The sequence below is a fragment of the Folsomia candida genome, unplaced genomic scaffold, assembly GCF_002217175.1.
Source record: "Folsomia candida strain VU population unplaced genomic scaffold, ASM221717v1 Fcan01_Sc003, whole genome shotgun sequence".
Lineage (NCBI taxonomy): Eukaryota > Metazoa > Arthropoda > Collembola > Entomobryomorpha > Isotomidae > Folsomia > Folsomia candida.
The window spans coordinates 6,268,973-6,287,499 of NW_019091195.1; the positions used below are offsets into that span (position 1 = coordinate 6,268,973).

General features: G+C 36.1%; 4 protein-coding genes across 10 annotated transcripts; 3 read left to right on the forward strand and 1 right to left on the reverse strand.

Moving 5' to 3' along the window:
- The first annotated feature begins 98 nt into the window (after positions 1-98).
- Positions 99-2,849, forward strand: LOC110847249. 2 transcript variants are annotated; one of them, XM_022094152.2, is made up of 3 exons: positions 99-1,685; positions 1,754-1,841; positions 2,106-2,849. In XM_022094152.2, exons 1-3 carry the CDS (start codon positions 749-751, stop codon positions 2,659-2,661), a joined length of 1,581 nt encoding a protein of 526 aa, XP_021949844.2. In that variant the 5' UTR covers positions 99-748; the 3' UTR covers positions 2,662-2,849. The 2 variants fall into 2 exon arrangements, with proteins under 2 accessions (XP_021949844.2, XP_021949846.2); XM_022094154.2 differs by having other exon boundaries at positions 1,775-1,841.
- Positions 2,850-2,975: 126 nt separating this feature from the next.
- Positions 2,976-6,447, forward strand: LOC110846872 (cytoplasmic dynein 2 light intermediate chain 1). 2 transcript variants are annotated; one of them, XM_035850090.1, is made up of 8 exons: positions 2,976-3,313; positions 3,403-3,553; positions 3,824-3,907; positions 3,973-4,154; positions 4,235-4,340; positions 4,411-4,479; positions 5,117-5,274; positions 5,376-6,447. In XM_035850090.1, the coding sequence occupies exons 1-8, from the start codon at positions 3,159-3,161 to the stop codon at positions 5,671-5,673; spliced, it is 1,203 nt and encodes a 400-aa protein (XP_035705983.1). In that variant the 5' UTR covers positions 2,976-3,158; the 3' UTR covers positions 5,674-6,447. The 2 variants fall into 2 exon arrangements, with proteins under 2 accessions (XP_035705983.1, XP_021949403.1); XM_022093711.2 differs by having other exon boundaries at positions 2,979-3,313; positions 3,788-3,907.
- On the reverse strand, positions 6,242-13,682 carry LOC110846730. 3 transcript variants are annotated; one of them, XM_022093566.2, is made up of 4 exons: positions 13,183-13,682; positions 11,307-11,642; positions 9,409-9,517; positions 6,242-7,699 (listed from the first exon to the last, which is right to left on the reverse strand). In XM_022093566.2, the coding sequence occupies exons 2-4, from the start codon at positions 11,564-11,566 to the stop codon at positions 7,535-7,537; spliced, it is 534 nt and encodes a 177-aa protein (XP_021949258.1). In that variant the 5' UTR covers positions 11,567-11,642; positions 13,183-13,682; the 3' UTR covers positions 6,242-7,534. The 3 variants fall into 3 exon arrangements, with proteins under 3 accessions (XP_021949258.1, XP_021949259.1, XP_021949260.1); XM_022093567.2 differs by lacking the exon at positions 13,183-13,682 and adding an exon at positions 11,999-12,300; XM_022093568.2 differs by lacking the exon at positions 13,183-13,682 and adding an exon at positions 11,764-11,966.
- A 1,944-nt stretch (positions 13,683-15,626) lies between these two features.
- Positions 15,627-18,526, forward strand: LOC118434878. 3 transcript variants are annotated; one of them, XM_035849396.1, is made up of 5 exons: positions 15,627-15,949; positions 16,020-16,098; positions 16,197-16,430; positions 16,607-16,829; positions 16,919-18,526. In XM_035849396.1, exons 3-5 carry the CDS (start codon positions 16,351-16,353, stop codon positions 18,041-18,043), a joined length of 1,428 nt encoding a protein of 475 aa, XP_035705289.1. In that variant the 5' UTR covers positions 15,627-15,949; positions 16,020-16,098; positions 16,197-16,350; the 3' UTR covers positions 18,044-18,526. The 3 variants fall into 3 exon arrangements, with proteins under 3 accessions (XP_035705289.1, XP_035705288.1, XP_035705287.1); XM_035849395.1 differs by having other exon boundaries at positions 15,627-16,098; XM_035849394.1 differs by having other exon boundaries at positions 16,020-16,430.
- The last annotated feature ends 1 nt before the right edge of the window (position 18,527 follows it).

The following is an 18,527-nucleotide window of genomic DNA, read 5'->3' on the forward strand; positions in this document are numbered from 1 at the left end:
CAGTGAAAGCATTTTGGTTAATATATGTTTCACATTATTGTCAAAGTGTGAATATTAGTATCATTTGAAATGAAGAGGACCAATATTGCACTCACCCTCCTCATCCCTTAATACATATGTAGGCACACCAGGATCTGTTGTGGCTTACCAACAACTGGCCATGATTAGCATAACACCTGTGTCATTATTATTCCGTTTGAGGGGAATGTTAGTACTAATCAGTCTCGTCTTCATTAAATTTCCAGCGTGTCCCTCCTCGCCCATCAGAATTTATTTGTACACCGCATATGCATACATACGTGCCGCTTATTGATCGTATCTCGATTTAGGATCATCTTTTATAATTATTCCCATCCAGCAGTGATATTGGGAAAATTATAAGATACGTTTGGCAAAGTACCGCTTCTCGACAGTTTTTTTATTGTCAGTCATTCGTATGGATTATGACACATTGGTTAGTTGAATTAAATGCTGTTCTAAACGCTGCCTGTTTGGATAATGTCATGCCCAACTTAATACGACAATACATACGATGCAACCCATAAAGCTACATTATGTACATCGAGTCCAGATGTCATTTGAACGTCGTTACACTTCTCCAGTATAACTTATGTAGGTATTGCATATGAGATGAATATTTATCGCGTAGTTGTCCTATTGCTACAAACCTGGTTAATATAGTCAACGGCTAAAAATATTTAACACCAGGGCACAGAGAATACAAACTTTAAAGTAACCGGATGCTTCCATGGCGGACGGATCTCACGGACTTGGTCGCAGTGGTGTAGGAGTGGTAGAAAACAACTCAGAAGAAATAGTACCTACGACTAGTCAGACCAAGATCAGGGTCACTGCAATAGGAGGAGAACATGGGAGAAATCCGAGAAACATAATAAAATTGTACCAAGCTGCACCAGCTATTCTTCAAGACCAACAATGTGAAGATAGAACCGAGACAAAGGAGACAGATGCAAAATTATATTCTGCTGATCATGAAGAAGGTGGAATACAAGTCAAAGTAATTACAGAACAACCAAACAAAGAAATTCATCAAAGTGAATCCGATCAAATTGAAGCCGACAAAGTTCCAGAAATTACTCTGCAATTTTTAAACCCTGTTGACAATAATAAATCTGCGAATGAAGAATACACCACTCCTGCATCCTCTGGACTGGTCCTAAAATTTTCTGAGAACGAACAAAATGAGAATACCGAGTCTCATGAATTTGCACAAACGATGCCTCTAAACTTGGACATGCATGTTCATATCATGCAAGATTCTGGTGGTGAAAGTTTTGTCGAGAAACATAATGAATCTCTTATTTACAACAACAACCCTGAAGAAGGACTCATTAGTAATGATAAATCTGCAAATGATCAATGCTTCACTATTCGAGGTCTTGGAGAAGAGTTCCTCTATTTGCCACCGGCTAACCAAAATAGTGACCACCATCAACTTCAACATCATCATCATCATAATCATCATCCCTCGTCAATAACTTTTCACCAACTGCCCCCACAAATGCGACAAGGAGAACATCATCATCGACTAACGGAACTGGGAGTGACGCCGGCAGAAATGTACTATGACGGGCTAGGCTATGGGTCCATTCCTATTGAGAGGGTGCCAAACCCCCGACACTGGAGAGAAAGTCCGACCAACTCTCTCGCTCAGTCGGAGAAAGGTTGTCCATGTTATCAAAACAAAACATAATGATCGATCAGCTATTCACTGGCTAATTTTGTTGAGTAGATTTCTCTTGTGGTTTTACAGATTATAAGAAATCGGCTTGTGACAGGGAGCGTACAAGAATGAGGGACATGAATAGAGCTTTCGACAGGTATTTCAAATGAAATGTGTCAATGTCATGGGCGCATTGATGTTACCAAATCCAATGGTTATTTTATTATCAACCAAATCAAGCAAAATAGCTCACGGTCCCCGATTGTTTAATCTATTCCAACAATTTCCTGTCTCGTAAGACTTTGGGTTAATCGGGTGCCGTGAGTTGCTATTGTTGTGAAGCTCTTGGTTCATACTAGAACACAGAACTTGACTGGCAGGCACATTTCACATGAAATTTATATATACTCTGCATATCTAGCTTGCGAGCACGCCTACCATATGCAAAACCACCGGGGAAGAAATTATCAAAGATTGAATCTCTCAAATTTGCAATTCGACACATCCGATATTTGCAAAGTCTGTTGGAGAGTCCGAGTCCTCCAAACTTTGACCCTCACGTTATGGGAGGTCCGCTTGGACATCCAGGAGGAGGCTATTACTTTTCTGGGGGACGACAGTATCAAATACCAAGTCCTCGAATGGGAATGTTTCATCAGCAACAAATTCCAGTCCAGTACTGTCCATTTCCAAATTCCTACTTTTGTGCAACCCCTCCAACTACCGGAATGCAGCAAGGACAGTTTCCTGGAGTTCAGCAACACCAACACCAAATAGTAGAGTCAAGCCAAGGATTGCCACCAGGAATAGGAGGAAGTACTGGAGAATTACCTGCTTTTGCCACCACTTATTCCACCGTTGCTAATGTGGCGTCCCCGTACGGGTCTCCTCAATTGAAACTGACTGAGGATGGCGAAATTTCTCAGGGCGAACCATCTATGGAAGCCCCCACATATTTTAATCTCAACAATCCTTAATATCCTTATGTATGTGTACTATACTAACACAAGTTACGAAACATGTATTCACTATTTCATAGATACATATTTACTAGTCAGTCATTGTATTAATTATGTAAGATTGCGTCACATCTCAGTACATTCATTCTGTTCTAGTCGGTTCATAAATACCTGATATGAAATATATTCGTACGCTATGATTTTAATTTTTCTTATTTTCATCATTTGAATTCGCAAATCAGGATGGGAATGATACAAGTTAGGGTCAGTTGCTTAGCAATCTGAGCACAACAAGATGAACTTATTTTACGTTGTGGTGCAAGTTTGCGTGACACATTGCGAGTTGGTGCGACTGGTGCGAGTTTATTGCAAGCAGTATAAGCACTTTAGTTTTGGTCATGTTTTGGTATTATGCAAATAAGTATATAACTTGTAAATGATACGCACCCACTTTTGTTGTCGAAAATATCTATCTTACATTTCAATTTTAAAACTACCAATTTGTTACCATCATCATGGCAGAAGACCCTACTTTACCAGTTGTGGCGGAACTTAAAGATCTAACGAGCAAAGAAAAGACCACAAGTCAAGACCCTGCTGAGAAAGGCCAATTGAAAAACGACCCATCTAAGAAAGAGGTCGTCGTCGACATATATAATGTCGAGAGAAAGTAAAAAGCAATTGAAAATTTACATGCCCTCAGTACAAATAGAACACAATAACCCCATTGATTTTCCACATTGTTGTGTTATACTGTAGGCTTACCAGGGAGGAAGTGAGGAAGGCTCTGGATGTTAAGCTTATCCCAGAACCTCTTGTGTTCAAGAAGGCGGAAGTGGTCAGCCACCCGCCAAGACAAACTAGGATGGCTGACTTTACAACAATTTATCTGCTAGGAAGTGCTTCTTCGGTACTTTTAGCATATTCATTACATATATTGTAAATTGGCGAGTATGCAGTATTAACCAAATATGCGCATAAGGGCCCGTTCATATATTACGCCATCAAAAAATCGGATTTTCAGATCCCCCCCTACCCCCTTTAACATGGGCAAGATAGGCACGATATCATTGGTGGTCAGACCCCCTCCCCCCCCTCTCTTGTTGACGTAATATATGAACGGGCCCTAATTTAATCCTTAAAGGGCAAGACGATGCTCATAAATCGTTTATTGGATAAGACTGAAGTGCCCAAGCCCACTGTTGCATTGGATTACACATTTGCAAGGAGAACCGTGCAAAATGCGGAAGGCTCTCAGTTTCCGGTGAGGAATGGAAAATGATAATCAGATTCGTCAACGTTTAAAATTTTATTGTGCATACAAAATAGATCAAAGAAGTGTGCAATATTTGGGAACTAGGAGGTGACGCTTTTAGACTTGCAGAACTCGTGGAAACTCCAGTAGTCACAAACCGTGGATTGGATAAAATGGCAATTTTCTTGGTCTTGGATTTGTCAGAGCCTCTGAAATTGTGGCCAACTCTGGACACTGCTGTGAAACAATTAACACGGTACATTTTTTGTTAATAAATTAAACATGCATGAATGCTTGTGAACAGTAGGCTATAAATCGTACTTGAATTGCACATAGTGGCATCACTCAGGCTTTGGCAAATAATATGCGAAACAGTAAAAAAGGAGACATGACAAAGAAACTGGAGGAAAACATTGTAAAACGGCTTGGAGACAATTTATCGGTTGGTGCACATTTTAAATACATAATTTTAATTGGGTAAAGTTCTTTGTATTCATATTTTGTGTCTGCAGGACAAACCATACCTGGAGCCATTTCCACTCCCCATTGTCATAATCGGGACAAAGTTTGATTTATTCCAGGTACATAATGTATAACGTAGATATATACAGTTCGTAGAAATGAATCATAGATGTGTTGGTAATAATTCATGCATTGTCATTTTAAATCAACCACAAGAGTAAAAAAACGCCTTACACAATTTATTATATCAAGTCAGAAGCAAGATGAGTCACAAACATTCAAATTTCCATTTATGTCGCCAACGTCTTTGGCATCGTCCAATAATGCAATAATAATAGCAAATGTTACATCATCATAACACTAATTAAATTTTGAAGTTTAATGAGATGGCTCAAGTCAGTCGATCGATCGATCGGCTACATAATTGGATTTAATTTGAGATTAGCTTTCAATTGACCTTCAGGCTGTTCACACGGTGTTAAGTCTTTGAACTATCGAATTGAAGGGCACATTATGATTATTAGTTATGTGGAATAAGCTTTCTGCACTCTCATGTTACTTGGCCATACTACACTTACGTGCTTATATAATCTAGCATTAAAATGCAGTAAACGAGAGACGACCATAATATATTCGATGGATGATCCAACTTAAAGCGTGCTTAAGAAGGAAATCTTAATCTTAATCTTAAGGAAATCCAGTATTTAAATCTTGCAATGTGTCTTTAGTTGTAATAAATTTGCATATTTTTCACAGAATTTCGAACCAGAGAGGAGGAAACAAGTGAGCAGAATACTTCGGCTTGCGTCACATCGATTGGGTGCCTCTTTGAACTACTTCTCCAAGAATGAAGTAGCTCATAATAGGCGTGTACGTGAATTATTTACCCACTACGCTTTTGGAACACGATTCCCGTACGAATTTCATTACCAAATCAATCTTACAAAAAAATGAATTAATTTGCTTAGATCTTTGTCTATATTTTGCCAATCTCTCTCTATGTATGAATGTACAGGAAAGATGTGTGTCACGATTTCAACAAAGGCTTACTAATTCCCCACGGAGGCGATTCGTACAACCAAATTTGGTCTGGGGCAAATCCTGGCCAGTTTACCTTTGACTATTTTAAACACTTGTACGAGTCCCAGATTGGCAAAAGTGAAGACTACAAAAATGATGCTGCAGATGAAGCAAATTTTCGCGAGCCGCAGATTGACTCACAAAGAAATATCTTGCTTGAAGAATTACGCATGATGGAAGAAAGTTTTACAGAGTTTAGCAATCAGGGACATCAAATTAAAATTATTAAGTAGTCATTTTAACTTTTCTATTGAATAATTATTTATTTAGCATTCTGCAGTTATCTGTCAGAGGTTACATACATACGTAATATTAAATGTATTTACATACATATACCATTTTGTCATATTCGAAAAGTTGTAGGCAAATGCAATGGTGATCTCACTGGCCCCTGGCAAAATAAAATTAATTGATGAAGGAATGATAAATTCATTCATGGGTCAACAAGAATGCAAATTTGGCGTATTTTGTAGTCTATTCGCTATATATCGATTGGTTTGCTAACACGATGACTACTGAATATGTATGTAGCTGACGCCAAGCAGTCTGATCTGAATGAGTTGTCTAAACTAAAGATGTGAATAATTGGGTATGCATGTAGTGTGCATGCATACGTTTAATACCGAAGGTAGAGGGTGAGATCATCATTTTTAATAGTTTGCCCTTTAATAATAATCTGTAGCTGTCAGTCAACTCGGCTCTCCTTTAATTTAATTATTTCTGTTTTGCGAACTCTGGTGATCAGTGAAGAAAGAAAGACAGAAAAAATGCATCAATAATGCCAATTTTGAGGAAATATTGTTAGGATAACGACTATTTTTATTTTTAAACTTATCATTTTCTGGATTACAGTTCATGGAAGATTAAACGCGGAGTACTAATCTAAAATACTTTTACTTAATTTCTTACCATGTCTATAAATACAAAAGTATATGTATCACAATGAACAATTATCTACGTAATTTCTTAGAAATATGACAACGATATGAGTAAAATATATATGTAATTCAGTAAAGTATTAATGATATTAGTCAAACTACAAACAGTTGATTGACTGATTTTGCAGTTAGAAATTCAAGTGTTTTCATTTGAACCAGAAGTGTTGAACTTGAAAGTAAACTACGTATGCATGCAATTCCTACTATCAGAATAATTTTGTCAACCAGATAAATCAATTATCACTTGAAGCTACACGAAGAACATCTGACTAATTGCATTCCATCCGGTTTTTGCGATTAATGACCTCTGTATTGCAGTTTCAAGTAGCGAGAATTAAGTTACTTTATATTTAACCCTTAATTGCTCATGTAAATAATTTAAGAAGTTTTAGGAAGCGCTTCGAAATACGTGATTCAAAAGGAGATTCATTGACAGGAGATTTATTACATGGGAAGTATGTATGTAGACAGCATTAAACAGGGAATTTTTGGACGATGTATCCTAAGTTTGAAGGACTTTTAATACAAAATCAGTTTAAATGTTTCATAAATCAAAATGTGTGATAAAACAAGGAAGAGGTTCATTCAATTTGAAATCAAAGATTGATATCGTTTGCCACTTTTTTATGTAATAATTTTGGAGCATCAATAAGAGAAGATAAACATTTGATTGATACTCGTGTCTACCCTCGCCGTACAAAATAGGAAACGAAAAGCGAGATTACATGTAAATCTCTGCTGTTGGCTGTTTTGGCTGATGCTATAAAAGATGTGTCATAGTGTCATTGTCATTCAAGACATTCATCATGCAACTTGTCTCCCCTTCTACGTATTCATGAATGCTTTTTCTATTTATGTATAAGTTGTTTTGTGAATAACTGTGAATAACTAAATCAACCAACTGGAAGAGCATCCTCTCAGTTTGTTTTTAATTAATTGGGACAACCAATGAATGAATTGGCCTAGAATTTTCAAAGCAATAGACACAACCACACAACAGAAATGTTGTACACCACAAAACTCCTGCGAATTGTGTACACCAATAATTCCTCAGAATTTCATCGTCATTATCAAAACGCAGTATATTACCTAAAAATAAAGGATAAGAAATACATACATAATATTTCTAATTACTTAGTTTTTCTAACTGAAATATCTAATCTTCCTCCTCTTCCACACTTGGAAGGGAACATTGTCTCGGCATTCGTCGTTGTCCCAAAACGAGAACTGGGTTTGATGGTTCCAAGGCGCTCAACCAGCGTGGTAGGAGTAAAGTGTCCTCACAGAGGAAAATCAGGGCAGCTGAAGAGGTGTCACATTTCTGCACAAAAATGAAAGGCAATTACATATAATGCAAATTATGAATCAGTTATACATGCGGACATATTATGCAGTTTTGAATCGCTATGGGTAGACATACGTATAATCATAAAGAAGCCAGCCAAGCAAAGGGAAACCATAAAATTAATTCCAAATCTGCATAGGCAGCCAATAATTTCCCACAGCAAATACGCTACTACTGCATAAACTTTCTTGCCACAACCACCGGAAATAAGGGTTGATGATTAATAATGCAAAATATTGTAGGATATTCTGATTATATAATATTGATCTGATGAAAGTGAAGGGATTATGTTTGAGGTTAATGGTTTTCTTGTGATAATAGAATAATATGAAAAACGGCCGAATATCTAGATGTTTTTATGAAAGAGAGGTTTTTGAAATTATTTTAAGCTTGTAAATTTTCTTTTAATTGAATGAATTAGAGTAGATTTGTTAATGCAATTACATTTTGACATGTATTTAACCATATTTCGAAAGGTTATGCACAATAACTTTTTTAAGGGATTATTGCATGATCACTGACTGACAAATGAATTGCTCAATCGATGTTAGTTTAGCAATAGAATTAAAATATTGAGAGAGTTTCGTATCACTCGTCATCATTATGTACATTTGTGTATCTAGAATCTGTTTATTGCATGTCAACAACTTAGACGTCTTTAAAGGTTATCAGACTTATTAAAGATTAGCTCATTTGTTTGCATCTGTCTTTAACGCATTTTGCTATAATGATCGAGGTATTTATTTCTGAATAACTTACAGAAATAGTTAGATAACACGTAACGAAAAAAAATTGTTTGATCGATTTTTTGATCTTCGAAATATTGAAAAGTATTTGAAAATATTTTTTAAAAGAGTCACATGCTTACGAAGTTTGAAACCTATTTGTATGAACCTATCAAGTCAGAATTAAATAAATAAATAAACCTCTGAGTATTACGGTACAATAACCTCACAAGAAAATTCCTGAGTTGTTTTTCCTCCTTATTTTCGTCAGGAATCGACACAGAAATTATTAGTAAATAATATTAATTCTGAACAACATATTTACTAGCAGTCATACATTACATTATTCGCAATAACAAATTATGTCGACTAAACCAAACCTAATTTCTATTGCCATAATTTTCTACTTTCAATTAAAATTCATAATTCAAAGTCAACTGAGCAATTTAGCTGTAACCACAAACACGCAAAACGACGATGATGATCAGAGTAAGATGAGAATCTATGTAACTTCCCATATCAATTATTATACGAATGAATGTTTTGCTTCACTCTATAATTGCCAAGTTAGAAGTTGCATTTTCTTTATCATATTTTATATTTCACAAAATAGAGCAATAATGAGCAGTTTGACAGTCGACGTAGTGGTTAATAGTTGGCCCCAGAAGTCAAGCAAGTCCAGCTGTGTGCAAGACTGCAGGTTCACCAATACCAATTAGTGGTAACGATGATGAGGTTACGTGCCAAATGCTATTATTCGCATGTTATGTGATGTGACGCTATTATTGCTATACATTTTTACATATAAGCAACAATGACAACGAGGAGGCACACTATAGCAAGAGGAAGGATACAAATAAGCAATTACATGTAGGAACGGCCATTAATTTTCAACTGGGCCTTAATTAACAGCAGTTTTAATTAAGAGGTCGAACGGCTGCTGAATCAATTAGGAAATACCTTCGGTCTGAGAGTGAAGCCCTTGATGCCTGATCCCAACGCCGTCTCCTCGCTGGTCACTCCTCTCAGGTTGATGCAACCTGCTGGCTTCAAAGCAATCATTTTCCGTCTGTAACATGAAATAGAGAACTCATCAACACAGTCCTAATAATAAGAAGAACAAGCAATCATAATCATTCATCAGTATGTTATTAACATTGTGATCACAACAATAAGTTCACTTCCGATGAAATCGCGACCAATTTGATGCGTGTAAAAATGCTTCCTGGACACCCCTTTCTGGTCTATTGTTACTACAATTATTTAGCACACCCTGTCCACGCACAATGGCTGACAAATTTAGGACTTTGATCATCGTCCCAAATACTCTGAATACTTATGCCTACACGTATGTGCCACAACTGTAAAGAGAATGTTTACCTTCGACGCTTAAATAACTAACAAATGGCCTTATGGAATATTTAACTAATATTAAATTAAAAATAGGAAATGTGTACCATATTCTCTTTTTATTGACGTGACACAAATATTTAAGGCCCGTTCACAATTTCCAGCAATGAATCACGTGCAAGTATTTTTCGTTAATCAAGTGCATGGAATAAAGTGACGTAATGGAGTTTTTTGATCGAGTTAAATGCTCAATAATAACAATTAACTACAGCTATGCGCATTTGTCCAACTTAAATATTTGGATTTAGATAACGAAACAGAGGCAGAGGAATTCAAAATAGGATTTGCTGTCAAAATTTTTATCTAATCTTACGTAGTTACTTATGTGTGAGTAACGTTTTCAGCCTACTGATAATGCATATGTACTTGACTGGTCAACAGGAAATAATACTCAAGAATACGAAATAATTTTGACATGATTATTATTACTAAATATTATTATAATACGGAAACTCCAGTAGAATTGAAAAATAAAATTACGAAGAATGAGAATATATACTCCTTGGCCTATATTATATGTAAATATTGGAATCCGTTAGAGATAATAATTGTGAATCTGATAACGATGCCAAATACAAAGTTATGCTTTATTACTGTATTTCTAATACGAAGCATATTTGAAATACATTAATAATTTGACGCATTGTTTTTGCCTTCCAGAAATACTTTACGAAATTGCGTAACACGCCACAATAAAATTTAGCAATATTGTTCAATAATAGCTCCTCTGTCTGTAGCAATAGCTAGCTTTGCTTCACAAATGCTTCACAAATGCTTGATAAATGGTCCTGTTGCGACATGTCACCATAAATCTATGCATATATCCGATTACAATGACAACTGACTGAATCAGAGTGTTTGAAATTAACTAAAACATCTCCCATTTGAAACCTTGAACCTTCTCGGAGCAGCTCAAGATCATAATGTTCCATAAAACTGTCATTGTACTTTCGGATACATATTTATCTGGCAGATTTAGCTACATCACCATGAACATAAACCACAACTTAAAGCTTGCACGTACTCAGTATTTTATTGCCAACAGATTTAACTATACACCGCTGACTTAAATAGGTTTAATCAGTGTTGTGCAGTGCACTGTGTAAATAAGCGGATAATTAGTTGTGACATTGGGCTCAATACAATTTAGAAGGAGTTCAATACATTTTCCTTGAACTTCACCGGTCTCGTTAAATGCCTAATACATATGTTACACAAATAGATTTCCCATTGAGTAATAAACTCTATTTTTGCGTTCAAACTTGATGATGTGCAAACTGCGTCTATTTTTGACACTGTCCATGAGAAACCAGGACATTTAGATTTATAGGTTGCCAATCCCTTAAGAGATTAGTTGAGTCATGTCCTGTGCATATACCTCTGTTGACCAATTTATCGGCAATCATGATATGAATGATCATCTCCTCTAATATTAAAGAATCACCTACCGGTTATCAGGGTAAACGAGGGCAAAGTGATCGACGGAGGTTCGGAAGATGGAGAGGATCACTTTTTGAGGTCCGTGTAAGGAGCTGAAAAGCGTGACTGGACCCCGCATGATCTCATTATCGCTTGGATTCATGTTGTACCCATTGTTTCCAAATTCAGTTCCACTCCCACCCCTCTCAGCAGAGGCAGCAATTACTGTGTGGTTGTCAAACTTGTTGTGATACGTAGGGCTCAGAAGAGCGATTACTGGTGAGTTCATTTTTGAAAAATGGCGTTGTTCCACTACTTCACTTGTGCAATGTAGAATTCACTCCTGAGCGAAAAATGTGACGAATCTGCAAATAATTTAAATGATGTGAATTATTTTACGAGTCAAGTAATGTACGAGAGGATGCCAATTCTTTGCGTGAAACATAACTTATTCAGGGTTTATCATGTCAAATGAATGTAATTTACATAGAATTTTCCAACCAATGCACGAACTTTAGTCGCTGCCGTACGAACTTTGAAGAATGTACCACCCAAAATGCAGGGCAATGCAGAAAAATGCAGTTGGTTCGTGGATTGGGTGGATGGAGGATGTAATCTGGCAGGGGGGACAAAGTACAAAAGCTGCTTCAATTGGGCTTTGGTCATTAAATGAATCTTTCTTGATCTGATGTGATCTGCTTCATGACAATAGTTCCTTCACCTTTGCCAACTCTGACGATGAAACTCTGATGGAAAGAATGTGCGAATTTCTTCCCTTGTTGCACCTATGGTTTGACGTTGGTTGCACTCTCAATAACTGCACTCTTGTATTTTTTTTACTGAAAGTGAAATTCCTTGCACGATATACTATATTGGGCCAATTTCGAAACCGTTAACAAAACTTTTGAAAACTCTATTCAGCATACATACACATTTCTTGTTATGCAGGCAGAATACGAATAAAATACTTTCGGATCAGAACACTCTGTCACTACACCGACCAATCCGTCTGACCGCGGATAACACGCAGTTTGTCAATTTATAGAGTGTTGTTGCAATTCTGCAATGACGAGAACAACCGTTCTCTTTCATATCAAATCACAACAAGATTATTTAATGTACTTTGATGATAAGCATATACGTGTATGCATATTTACTAGTTATATGCAGTTAGATGTTTTATGTAGACAAATTGCGGCGGATAGATCGATAAATTTTACAACAGAACAGAACAGAATAATGACTTGGATAATTATAATGCTGCTGCCAGATACAAAACAGGACACAAAATTCCTATCAGAACAAAAGTCAAGTGGAGTTTTTTTGCCACAAAGTTCTTTCTAATGATTCATTAGTAATGATGCGATCTCTGGTTTCTCGATTAGCCACACGTGCTTGCATATACCCATTATATGTGCTATTCCTTAGTTATCGCCAGTAAATAACTACTTAAAACTGAGAGTAGTAAAGTCAAGCATATTTATATTTACCAATTTCAGAGCACAAAGACTTGAATTTTTGATATAATCACAGCAAACTTTGTGTTATAAAATAAATTATACGGCACTCATGTGTCGGTATATTCGTGTGATCCTCAAGTGACGGTGCTGTATTATTTGTTGACTGATAATGAGAGATTTCAATTTCAAATGTCGTACTTACCTAATTCACTCAAGTGCAAACCACCTCGTTATCTCAATAAATAATCCATAAACTGCGAGTGAATTTGTGAGTTTTATGTTTTCAGATCTGTCGAATGCAGTATGTCGTCAATAAAAATTATCCACTATGCATGCAGACAATTGTACGGGATATGTGTTAATTATGAAATGCGTCTCAACATCAGGACAACATGATATGAATGCATATGTATTATGTGTATTCGAGAGAAATAAAATAAAATACCTTGTTCTCTCTGCCACTTCCCGTTTCCCGTACTGAGTATTTCAGGAAGAAACTCCGTCTTATAAATGACTTTCGTTCAAAATATACGTACACATGTACACACTGACTTTGATACAGGTCAGGATCGTGTTACACAGCTCTGGGTCTTATTGTTAAATAATAGTTTTTCGGGCATATGGACACTAGCCAGAGATGCTGAAATATGTACTGTCGAGTTCTCAGAAAGACCAATTCTCAGATTTAATATAAAAAATCTTGAGTGTGTCACCTCAACTCACTCACAAAAAACAAATATAATTGGACTTTCCAAGACACGGAGTATGATTCACCAAAACACATTTAATCACAAGTTGGCACACAATTTATGAGACTCTGCTGAAGCCAAAGTTGTGGTTGTAACTGAATGCAAGACGACTCGAGCTGGTGGTTTTGTTGCAAAAAGAAAATGAGACGGAGAACTGGCAGCTTCTTAACGTTCTTATGGTAGCGTGGTTTGCTACTAAAGTTGGTTATGATGATGTTTGAATGATGATGAATAATGAAGACTCGGGAGAGGAATGCGAATTCTATAACACTTTTAGTGTTCACTCACATTCACTGACCAAATTAGTCGCTGTTTCAAGATTTGTCTTGCTTAACACACAACTACTAATTTGGAGATGGAAAATATCTCAACGTACACACCTACGTACATATAAACTAACCTGTCATAATAAAATATAGATAAGAAACGATTGCATAGTAATAATGCTACTATACGGTAAATTTTAACTGAAGATGAGTACTAATCTCTGAAATAAAAGATGATTCTGACCTGCGACATTCCGAATTTATAACCGTTGCCTGTAGAAAAAGTTTATCTTGCCTTTTTTACAGGAGTACTGAGAAAAATATTGTCAAAAATCACTGTTGTGGTACTATTTGTATTTAATTACGCGTTGTATTTTTTCATCATTGTTTGTGCGGTGCTACTTTTACATGAATGTAATTATTTGCATTCATTATCGTATCGTTACAATGAACCATGTGTCGATCGATTACGTTTCAAGACAAATTGTTTTTCGAATTCATTAGGTTTGAACGAACGCAAATTTGAATGAGCGATATTTCTATTGTTTCAAATAAATTATAGTTCAGACTAACTTTTGAGGTTAGCTCATATTTATGTACATACCACTCGTGAGGTGAGCAAGCAATGCTAGAATTATATTACCTTAAAAATCTACCTGGTGGAAATTTTCATGAGTTTTCACGATATTAATTTGTGAAACCTAAAATGTAGAAATGGATATATATATAATTAATAGTTATGTATAGATGTATACATACATATGTATGCACATATATACACATCAAGCTGTTTTTCTACATATGTACCTGTAGGTATTTCCTCAATAACATAGGTTTCTTGCTTTACATGTGCACACCTCGAGCGTATATCCAAATATCCAACCAAAGCTTTGAGGACAATTGACCTGTAATCCAGTGGTATGGAGAATCACGTAAATATTATTGAGCGCATGCAGGACGCTATTTATAAAATCTGACGAAATATTATGGATATGGACTAAGGAGGAGAGGTTGTGGACTATCAACTCACGGATCTCGATGCCCTTTGGACATGTTGTAGTGTCCCATGCATGAACAAGAACCCCCCTCCCAGTAGTTTGATGCCATGGCCACATTTGTGCCCGCCACACCCACTCAAAGGTGACCAAAAAACGGTGAAAGTAGCGCTTTCACTCATTCAAATCCACGCTAAAAATCCAATTTTACTCGGATTTTAAATACCCGTACACCATTATACTCCCAGATAGTTGTTTTCTTATGTCCAACATCAAACTCAACTTCTTGAAATTCTTAGTATTTTTGAAATTTAAACTTCTGAATGAGCATTGTTGTAGTAATCAGCAACGCAAATATGCCTGCGAAATAATCATCAAAAAAGTTGAGTTTGATGTTGGATATATGAAAACAACTATCTGGGAGTATAATGGTGTACGGATTTTCAAAATCCGAGTAAAATTGGATTTTTAGTGTGGATTTGAATGAGTGAAAGCGCTACTTTCACCGTTTTTTGGTCACCTTTGAGTGGGTGTGACGAGCGCTAATGTGGCCATGGCATCAAACTACTGGGAGGGGGGTTCTTGTTCATTTATGAGAGACTATAACATATCCAAATGGCATCGAGGTCCATGAGTTGATAGTCCATAACCTCTCCTCCTAAGTCATGAAACCTCAACTAGAATGTACCGTGCATCATTGCATTCACTTTCACTCACTGTGAATTTAAATTTATTTGTGATAATGCACCTTTGGTAGCCTGAAATTGAATGGATAATTGGAATTTCGAAGTTGAGACTTATGATCTGCACATATGTAGTCATGCTAATGCGACTGAGGAGAGAAAGCTGTGGCCCAAGGATTGGGGTTACATCATAGAACAAAGCCAAAACATGGTTGAAGCCGGGTATTATTATTCAAATGTGATGTTTATAACATTTTATTAAATTCGGTTTTGTCTCGACTGCTGGGATCCAATCCAGTTCAAATTACAAACGAATAAGAACTATCGACATATTTAGTTTAGACAGACCAGCACCGCTTCAAAAGCTTTGTAAAGCCGAGCACATCGTGATAAGAGTGTGAAAAGTGAAAATTGTTCGTTTCTCATTTTTGCAAAAATTCACTAAAAATTAATGAACATCCCCTACAAGGAATTTTTACTTACCTAACCAATTTGTAAACCTATGAAAATGAATAGCGTGTATGTACCTCTAAAGCATCTGTATACATGTATGTGCAAAATGTGAAAGAATTATCCACATTTCTGGTAGGTACCTTAACTTGCGGACTGACTACTTGATATGCTCATTCAAATTCAAAGTCGCCACAGAATTTGGAATTTGACACCATGTATGTAATACGGCATTCGTAATGGACGAAATCCTCCGACCTCTTCAAGCCTAAAATTCGCACAATGTTGTAAAAATTATCGTAATATTTCATTTTAGTGAACAGTGTCAAGTCAACCTTCTCCAACCCAAGCTTTCCGATTTAAGTCCGGCATAGACTGCATAACAGTCTCAATTTTTTTTTACTTAAATATAAATCAGCCAGATATTTTATAACCGGTTATAAAATTTCTGTTAAGGCCTTGACACAGACATGAAAACACGTTCTGCAGCAAGAAATCAACGCATTGAACAACGAGAAACCGCTTCAAAGGAAGTAAATTTTGAACAATGGTAACACCCAGAAAAGAATAATTTGCCTATCCAATTGAAAATGGAACATATAAATGCGATTTATGTAAGCTGGATAATTGGACATGAATGCAATTGGAATCCACATAAATCGCATCTATACATATTTATATGCTCCATACTGTAAAGTAAATGAAAATTTACTTGATAATGCTTAGGAAAATTGATGCTGAGACATGGGTAAAGGACGGTGTGGTAATAAATCCAGAGTTCAAGGAGCCATCGTTCGACACCTTGGTCAAATGGAAATTAATAGTCACAACTGCCCAAAATCATCCCAACGTCCTTGCACATAAAGATTTTACGATTGTTCGAGACCTTTGTCAATTTTTTGGAGTATTTATCACATATGAGACATCGGACTTAATCGTGGAATTTTCAGTAACACAACATTTTATTATTCACTTCATCATAGTCCCAAAATAAAACCAATAAACTAATCTTTGTGCATGTTTTGCAATATATTTCAGACTAATGAGACTGTTGGCAATGTGGAAAGGGAAAATGAGTCCATTCATCTCCTAAATTCCAACGGAAATGAAGAATTCGTTGATACTGAAAGCTCTTTGAGTTGTGTATTTGGAAGAATAGATCATTTTGAAGTCATTCCTAATCTTAACGCAGTTCGTATTTGTAACTATAAACTGATCAATGATTTGAAATTATCGTTGGCAGATCTCGTAGAATTTATCTGGACAGTCCCTGAAGTATTACTTTATGAAAAATTTAATTTTATATACGAATTTCTTGTGAAATTAGGAGTCTCTCCAGATACAATTACATCCGAAGTCTATCAAACCCAATGTCGTAGAGCTCAAAATAAGTTTCCTGCTTCAACTTTACTTCTTAAACTTGGCATTCCAGAATCAACTCTGGTGAAATCTTACGACGTCAACCAATATAATCATCATCATGATGACCCTGGTAGTGAGACGAGTAACAACCTTAGTCGCCGTACCAGTTTTTCTTCACAGTCTGAAGCGGATAGCGGAATTGAAAGCTGGGATAATTTCGAATCTTCTACATCAGTATCCCCATCACCTGATTTCGATACACCATCCATGAAGTTTAAGAGCCCTGACCAACTTGTTTTTGCAAAAAAATCAAAGGTGGTTGAGGTGATTGAGGAGGGTCCCCAAAAGTTGAATCCCACAGAATTTAGTCACGCTGCTGGTAAACAATTCAAATGTACTGTTTGCCCAAAGAGATATATCACAAAAGGAAACTGCAATTGGCACATTCGCAAGAGGCACCCTGGCGCTTGCTTACTTCCGGGAAGTAAATTGTTTCGACAACCAAAATCGTATTATTGTCCGTTTTGTGGAAAAGCTTTCACTTATCCTCAGTATGTTAAAAACCATATTGAAAGGTTACATCCAGAGTCATCTTCGAGTAACCTACAACAGAAATTCACTCTCCACTCGTCATTTAAGTCCAAGAAGATGAAGAATTTAGGAAATTTGAAACTGAGACACCAGCAAAGAAACAAAATCGCGTCTATTGTTATCTCTACTAATAGTAGACGAGGTCATCATCACCACTCTAAAAAAAGTCTGAGAAAACTTGTTACTTCCAGTAAATTAAATGGTTTGTAAGGAATCGGTTTAGTACAATTTCTCCACCAGCAACTACCGAAATGGAAAAGTTTTAAAACTTGTGCATAACTATTTATCTTGATGTGGCTGTATGTTAGTCGTATAATAAATGTGATGTATTGTTCGTATTTTTTCAATCTGTGGTTGTTTGCAGTAATGTATGTATTATGTATTAGTTATTAAATGCTATATAATGTGTATTCTGTATTACAGTATGGATCTCATACATATGTACTTACTTATTTACATACATTTTGTCCTTTAAATATAGTGTGAAACTATTTCTTGTCAAATTTGTTCATACATGTAGTTATTATGTGAATAATAATTAACTGCATCATGATATTACTTGAATGTACAAATGTTTGCTTGTATCGTTGACATCACGGTTTATGCAACTACTTGCATACCGACTCCAGTAATTTTTGTTTGGATATTATGAGTCATAATAAATATAGACCATTTGAAATTAAAAACAAATCAC